General features: G+C 45.0%; 2 protein-coding genes across 2 annotated transcripts; both read left to right on the forward strand.

Annotated features, from left to right (window-relative positions):
• Nucleotides 1-840, forward strand: LOC110776183 (uncharacterized). The gene has a single exon (XM_021980741.1). The coding sequence runs from the start codon at nt 1-3 to the stop codon at nt 838-840; it is 840 nt and encodes a 279-aa protein (XP_021836433.1).
• A 3,742-nt stretch (nt 841-4,582) lies between these two features.
• Nucleotides 4,583-7,061, forward strand: LOC130469448 (protein MAINTENANCE OF MERISTEMS-like). Its single transcript, XM_056838771.1, has 6 exons — nt 4,583-5,393; nt 5,476-5,634; nt 5,720-6,037; nt 6,120-6,260; nt 6,332-6,439; nt 6,524-7,061. Exons 1-3 carry the CDS (start codon nt 4,626-4,628, stop codon nt 6,005-6,007), a joined length of 1,215 nt encoding a protein of 404 aa, XP_056694749.1. The 5' UTR covers nt 4,583-4,625; the 3' UTR covers nt 6,008-6,037; nt 6,120-6,260; nt 6,332-6,439; nt 6,524-7,061.
• The last annotated feature ends 786 nt before the right edge of the window (nt 7,062-7,847 follow it).

Consider the following 7,847-nt stretch of genomic DNA (forward strand, 5'->3'; position numbering starts at 1 on the left):
ATGGCGTTGGGTTCAAGGAACAAGCTCGGGTACATAGATGGAAAGATTAAGAGGCCAAATCCAAGTCATACTGATTTTGGGAAATGGTACATGAATGACAATGCAGTGAGAGGTTGGATACTAGCTTCGATGACTACAAGCCTTGCAGAGAGTCTGATATACATGGAAACCTCAAAAGAGTTATGGGATGAAGTAAAAGAGAGGCATGGACATACTAATGCTCCTCTCTTGTATCAGTTGAAGAAGGAACTAAGTGACTTGAAACAAGAAAATCAAGCAGTTGGGAATTTATATTGCATGCTGAAGAATTTGTGTGATCATATCTCTTCTATTGAAGGTATACCGGAGTGCACTTGTGGTGAAATTATCAAGTGTACCTGCGACATGATGAAGAAGTTGGCAGATGCAAAGTCTCTCAACAAATTGATTCAGTTTCTTATGGTTCTCAATGAAGGTTTTGAGAATATAAGGGGAAGCATTCTTGCTATGGAGCCTTTGCCTCCAGTTAACAGAGCTTTTCATCTTGTGCAACAACAAGACAAGCAAAAGGAGATCACTAGAAACATGAATACGAATAATGAGATGAGTGCAATGAATGTGAAGAAGCAATTTGTGAATACTTGGCAGAAGAGAGAATCAAAAGAAGAAAAAATGAGAAAGAAGTGTGACCATTTCTCAATGAAGGGACACACTAAAGAGGAGTGCTTTCAACTGATGGGTTATCCAGATTGGTTCAAAAATCCTCCTAAAGGAAAAACAACACAGAGGACAGCAGCAAATGTGAACAAGCAGACCACTGAGTATGCAGGGGAGACTCCTCTTGAGAAGAATCTTGAGTAAGGTGAGACTAGTGGGTCAAAGACATATACAACACTTATCTCAACTCTGGCGCAAGAAGTGATGAAGGCATTAAGTGAAAAACAACACTTGGCCAACTTTGCATGTAATCTCTTGGCCTCAAACGTAGGACATTATTTCCAAGTTTTTTATTCTGGAACTTGGATAATTGATTTAGGAGCATCTGAACATATGGTTGGAAATAGAAACTTGTTTGTTGAGAAAAACCCTCTCAAATTTTATGTGAAAGTAGGTCTTCCAGATGGGCAGGTTAAGACTGTGAAGGTGTGAGGGGGTCGAAAAAGCACGAGGCTAATGCGTGACCTCGTCCCTCGTGGGTGTGACGATTCTTTTTTATTCAATCAAGTGTAATTGGATTTCCTGTGAGTATACACCCAATTGACTAGTAATATAGGAGTCGCCATTCAGTTTTTAACGACAATGAGAAAAACTGACAAAACCCGGTTATCGTGACATAAAGGAAGTGCAATTATGTTTGACCACGACGGCCGTAGGTTCCCTTGTGATCCCTGGTGTGGGGATCTCTCAACATACACCCGCAAGGTAGAGATTGAGGGTTCGGGGGACTGTAACTACCGAGAGGAGTACTCGCTCGTCGATAACTCCAGAGGCAGGATATCCTTACTAGCTCAGCATAAATAATTGAAGGGACATGCGTTAACTATTAAACTAATCTGAGTTGATTTTAGCAATATGCAACATATAATACTAGATCGATCGCGATTATCTGATTTAAATAGCATTAAGGGACCTAGCATGATAATTCAATTTCCCAAAAATATTATATTTGTTAGACGTGATAGAACAATCAGATTTAGTTAGTTTAACAGTTCATAAAAAGGGCGAGGAAAGCAATTAAATCATCGAAAAGGGACACATTACGACGCACCCTTGAGAGGTGCGTCACGGTTCTCAGAAAACTAACCACGTTGACTTTGCTATTTCTCCTTTTTATTTAACGAATCTCAAGTTATGGGACAGGATACGTTCTGTTTGATTTATGGATCGATTGCGACAGAACGCGTGAACAATTTCGCAGCGTGAGGCTTAGGCTAAGGGTTGGAGTCAATACTCAGAATATGAATTGTGTGTTTTCTTTTCACGTCGAATTTGGGGCTGTATTTATAGGGAAGAGTTTGTGGAAAGATAGAATTGCAGAGCCCTAATCCACAAAGAATTAGGGAAAAACACGTACCCAGGTATTTTCAGCGCCCAGGCCTGGGCGCCGAAGATTTCGGCGCCCAGAGCCAGGCGTTGAAAATAGGGTCTGGGCTGTTTACTGAAATCCGTAGTGTTTGAGACTTAATCGAGTCTTTTAGTGCGTATCAATTTCATGACGGAATGCGTCTGGGCCCGTTACGAACTCTAGGCTCGTTAGGATTTTAATTAATACGTAACTCTTATTTCCGAATCATACTAGGAATAGGATTCTCGCAGTTTTCTATCTCATTTAGGATTTATGTTGGAGTGCAACACCTAATTCTGACAGGTTTCTATCTTTTATGACTTGCCACTTTTAGAAGCTACCCTTTTACGGCAGTTACTATTTTTAGCAGGTTTCCATAAATAGCAGGTTTCTATAAATAGCAGGTTTCGGGTGAAATGAAAAGGGGAATTGAGATTCGTTATTTTTATAGGAGATGCGTTGTCAAGTGGAGATTTATGTTTTCATCATCGAACCTTTCCCTTTCGGGAATGGGGACAAAAGTAGGTGTCTACAGTTAGCCCCCACTTTGACTGAGTCTCGGGATGAGACGATGGTCAAAGTATTAGACGGAGTGCGTCACACAAGCCATGGTGTATGTGACCTATTTTGCGAGGGTCTCACGAGCCCCCGAGTGATAACATTTGACTTAAGGGTCATCACTTTGAAGTGTCGACATATCCCTCACGTGTCATTGGGATTTGTCAACTGATAGTATAGAAACTTCCTCACTTTGTCATTGGAAGGATCTAAAGGTGCGTAGAAACTCCCTCACTTTGTCATTGGGAGTAGCTACAGATGTTTTCGAAATCAAAGCTGTAAAGTGTAATTGGGCCTGGCCAAGCCCAATCACGAGGTAAAAATGTTTTTAAAGATTCTCATTTTTAGGGTTAGCTAAACGGGAAAACCCTCTTGTTTTTATGGGACGTAAAACGAAGGAAAATTCAACAAATCGTTCTTTTTGGAAAAACGGAAAACCAATCTTTTAAATTTTGGAAAAGAGGGAAACCACTCACATCGTTCTTTTTTGGAAAAAACGGAAAACCAATAACTACTCACATCGCTCTTTTTTGGAAAAAACGGAAAACCAAAAGCTACTCACATCGTTTTTGGGAAAAACGGAAAATCCAAAAGCTACTCACATCGTTTTTGGGAAAAACGGAAAACCATAGGCTACTCACATCGTTTTTGGGAAAAACGGAAAACCAAAGGCTACCCACATCGTTTTTGGGAAAAACGGAAAACCAAAAAAAAGTTATCGCTGCAGCGACTAAGGACCTGCGCGGTTAGTGACGCAGACCCCGCCGGCTAAAGATGACGAGCATGTCCGCTAAGGGTGGACACCCCGTCCGATAGAAGTGGACGAATCTGTTTTGAAATTTGTTTGTGTTTATTTTTTTCGAAAATAAGGACCTACGTGGTTTGCGCCGTAGACCCCGCCGGCTGAAGATGGCGAGCCTATTTCATTTTGTTTTTTGAAGATTCTATTTTTCGAAAACTGAGGACCTGCGCGGCTAGTGACGCAGACCCCGCCCGCTGCGGGTGGGCGAGCCCATTTTGAATTTCTTATTTTGCCTATGTAGAAGGGCTTTTGTGATTACAAACTGTTGGTGGGTCGCAATATTTCCTGATCAGGTGTGTCCTATAAGTGGGTCCACACTGTGTATATTTTTAATGATATTGCAAAATACCGTTCTTGGGAAAGAAATATCAAGATAACAGATATTTTACACAAAATAGAGGATTGCGCGTGCCCGACAGCGAATATTCGCTGCCTGGGAAGCATTTTCAGCGCCCAGCTCTGGGCGCGAGAATTTCTAACGCCCAGAGCTGGGCGTTGAAAATGCGAAGGGGAGACGGGTCTTTAAATTCGCGGACCGTCTCCTTCTTTTCCCATTTCCACCATTTTCGCTCAAGCTCTTCACCTCTTTCAACTGATTTCTTGCGCGTTTCTTCACTTTTGTTTACGAATTCTACTCCAAATCACTTCCTAGTCTTCCCAATGTAAGTAATTTTCAGTAATTTTGAGCTTTTTTTTTGTCAATTTCAGTATTTTTGTCAAGTATTTTTATGCATGAAATTGATTTGGGGGTTTTTGATTTTGTGCCCCTTTCCTTCAATTAGATAGTTGGAAATGTTCCTCATAACATGTTAATTAGTTTGTGCATGTTAATTTTCGCAAGTATGTTGATTCTTGTTGAATTTGGGCATTTTCATGCTAGCCCCCAAGTATACCTACGACTCTAGTGTTTTCTTGCAATGTAGGTATTTTGGTATATTGCTTGCGCTCCTCATAATTCATGAATGACAAATTATGGAAGAATTTTCATTTCGTTGGAGTTAATTAAAAAAATTTCACTTAGGGAATTTTTTTGCTCGATATGAACTTAGTATCATGTCTTAGGGAACAAAAAATTGTATGACTCCATTTTATGAGTGGAATGCACTCCTTTAATGATTGGTGTGAGTGCCAGTTTTGTTAAAGGTATAATGCCTTATTGTATTATTGATCAGCATGCCTGACGAGTCGTCACCTCCTACTGGTGGCCACGAGGAGCGTGGCATGACGCGTCAGTCTACTGGCGCGGGTCCCCTATGGGTGGGCCCTGAGCTCTACGACGGTCGTGATCTGCACTACGACCTAGAGCACCACGTGACTTCCCGCCTTCACGCGAGGAGAGAGACTACGGTTCGCGGCTACGACGCAGCGACGAGTGAGACCGTTTTTAGTTTCCTGAGCTCGGACGCCCAGGCTTTGGTGAGGGCGAGCTCACTATTTCCGGTGGTCGAGACCTTCTGGGAGATACTGCGGCTTAACATCTCCCTGTCCTTTCTGCGGTCGTTCATGAGGTGGTGGTGGGATACCACCAACACCTTCTATTTTCCTTGGGGTGAGATGACGATCACTCCCGAGGACTACACGGCTTTGACGGGCTTGACCTTTACAGGGAACCCCGTTCGTCTGAGGTCGGATGGCACCAGGCTCCTGGGCTCGTGGATGGGCAGGAGATTGCCTTCGTACCAGCCCCGTGGGATACCTTTCGCTGACCTGATGTGGGCCTTGGAGCATGGGGTAGAGGAGTCGTCTTCGAGACAGGCTCGACTGTTCTACTTCCATTTTATTACTTCCACTTTTCTATCGGGTCCGACTGACACCTTTGACCCGAGGTGGATAGGCATGGTGGAGGACTTGTCTACACTGGGTGACTATCGCTGGGGCGATTTGGGCTATGCGACGCTCGTCGGCCAGATGAGTTTGGCGGTGCGCGACTCGGACCCGAGTAGACGTCACTTCGTCATTACATTAGCGGGAGTGCCGCGTTTGATCGAGGTATGTGCCTAGACTTTCTTTTGTTTTCTCGCTTTTACCGGGCCTCTTCTTTTTGATGTTTTATTGTCTTTTCCTTTTGTAGCTGTGGGCCTTTGAGCACTTACCTTGGCTGGCTCCCCGAAAGGGGCAGAGGCCTTTGGAGTACCCTGCCAGTCGTCGTTGGGGTTGGAAGAAGAAGCTGACAGTGCGTCCACCGCCCGATACCGTGTGGGATCTCATTCGGGACGGGAACCCTGAGCATGTGCAGAATCTTATCCTCTATCTCGTATTTCGTCATTCTTTTTATTTTCTATGTGCGAGATCTGACCGTGTTTGTACAAAAACAGGTGGTTTGGACCCCATGGCTCTCTTTTAGGGGTACTTATGCTTCGGTCAGGGATAGTCATGCCCTGAGCCAGATGCGGGTCTTGTTCGTCGGCCGCCGGGACCCTGTCTGGTACCTGGGAGAGCGGGTACGTATGCAGACGGACGGGGCTTTTTCGGTGCCTAGGCCTCCGCCTGCGACCATGCTGTCTACTCGTTCGATAGGCGAGTCGTGGAGGGTCCACTCGAGGACTGGCGTGCCGGCGACGGAGTTGGTGATAGAGGGAGCTAGCTATTATCAGTTTATCTAGGATTCTCTTCGTCTCCCGGAGCCTGGCGCTGTAAGTTGCCCTCTCTTTTCATATTGATTTTAGTGTTTTCATGCTCGTGCCCATGTGTTTATGTCTACTGTGTTTTGTGCAGGAGTGTCCTGACCCTTCGTTGGGGGGATGGGTGCTTCCCGATGCTCGGATCTCGTATACCGGAGAGAGTGGATCCGAGATTGTGGAGACCTTCCCGGAAGACCGGGTTTTCCATGCTCCGCTCCCCGAGGGAGTACAGGCGGTATGCACCTTTTATTTGTGCACTCTTCTTATATCTTTTTTTTTCTTTTATTACTAACATTCCTGTTTCAGGTTCCGGCCCGTACGGCCAACGCGATGGTGGGGGTGATCAACCAGTTGAAGTCCGCGTTGGTTCGGGCCCGATCTGCACTTTCTTGCAGGAGCCCCCACTATACTCGGGTAGTGTGCCCTCTTTTTTCTTTTGATCTGTTTACCTTTTGTTTGGCTTTCTGTTACTCACCCTCTTTTTGTCTTTTCTTGTAGACGGGTGCTGGACGAGCCGGGGCCGACGACGCGGGTCCCTCGGGCGGGGGACACGGTCGTGAGAGAGAGAGGGCGCGGCACTCGCCCCTACGGCATCGCCGTTCCGACGCGGAGGTGAGTTCTTCCGGGGAGAGGTCCGAGCCGGAGCGTAGGCGACGTTCCGTGTCGATGGCCCGAGAGCCTAGCCCCGAGTTGCAGTCACAGCCTCATTTTTGGGGTGATTCTGGCTGGGGGCCCTCATACCATGGGGAGTGGAGTGGATGGACCGGCGAGGCTTGGAGATATGGAGCCGATGACGAGTGTTAGGCTTACCTCCTGTTTTGTATATATTCATTCTTGTATTCCGCATGTATATATATTTTTTGCGATTTTTTTTTTGGTGCAAGAATGTTTTGAGCCTTCCGTGGGCTTTTCTTTAACATATTATAGTAATATTAGCTTTCTAAACCAACGACGAATTTTGAAAAGAGAAAGAATTCCGTAAAAATAATGAGTTCATACAAGAGTGCACACATATTTTTAGACTAACCGACTACTTTGGATATTACATATGCATGTTCACTATTTTTCATTTTTTTGCCGACTCGTGCCATACTCCTTTGTTGGGCTTGTTCCTGAAGATTCTTGTGGCTTTGTTTTTCATTCTATTTGATCTTGCCCGTGCATGGGTTAGGGTATAGTGCCCTTTGCAATATCCTTTCTTCTTGATGCGTTGCATGACTTTATTATTTTTTAATTTTTATTGGACCGAATCCTTGATAAGGATTGCCTACGTATCTTGTCAGAATCAGGTCGCGCGTAGTTCTAGCATTTTGAAATTTTTTTGAAAGGGTGTTCATTACACGTCTGCTTCCCCCCCCCCCCCCCCAAGTGTTCGTGGTTCTTTTGATGGTTCGAAAAAGGAGTACGAACACTTGCAGAAGCGGGAGGATAGGTGGCAAGAGAGAATGACGCCCATACACGGGCATAGGAAATATCGGCGCCCAGGCCTGGGCGTGAAAAATAACAGCGCCCAATCCTGGGCGTTAAAACATGGTCCTTCGCCTTTTTCTACTTTATCGAGTTTTATGCCGTTTGCTTAGAGTAATGTGCAGAATGCTTGCTTATGAGTCTTAACGTGTTTTATTAGATGCCTTAACTCCGGACTGAATTTTATTAAATATAGTACTTTTTCAATTGGTCTAAGTTCGTGAGGTTAGCGAATTCCGCTCCATCTATGTCAGCTAGTTGGACTGCTCCGCCAGGTAGGATGGTCTTCACAAAGTATGGTCCTGTCCAGTTAGGCCGGAATTTTCCTCGAGGGTCCGTAGTAGGTGCGCGGACT

This window comes from Spinacia oleracea, chromosome 3, assembly GCF_020520425.1.
Source record: "Spinacia oleracea cultivar Varoflay chromosome 3, BTI_SOV_V1, whole genome shotgun sequence".
NCBI lineage: Eukaryota > Viridiplantae > Streptophyta > Magnoliopsida > Caryophyllales > Amaranthaceae > Spinacia > Spinacia oleracea.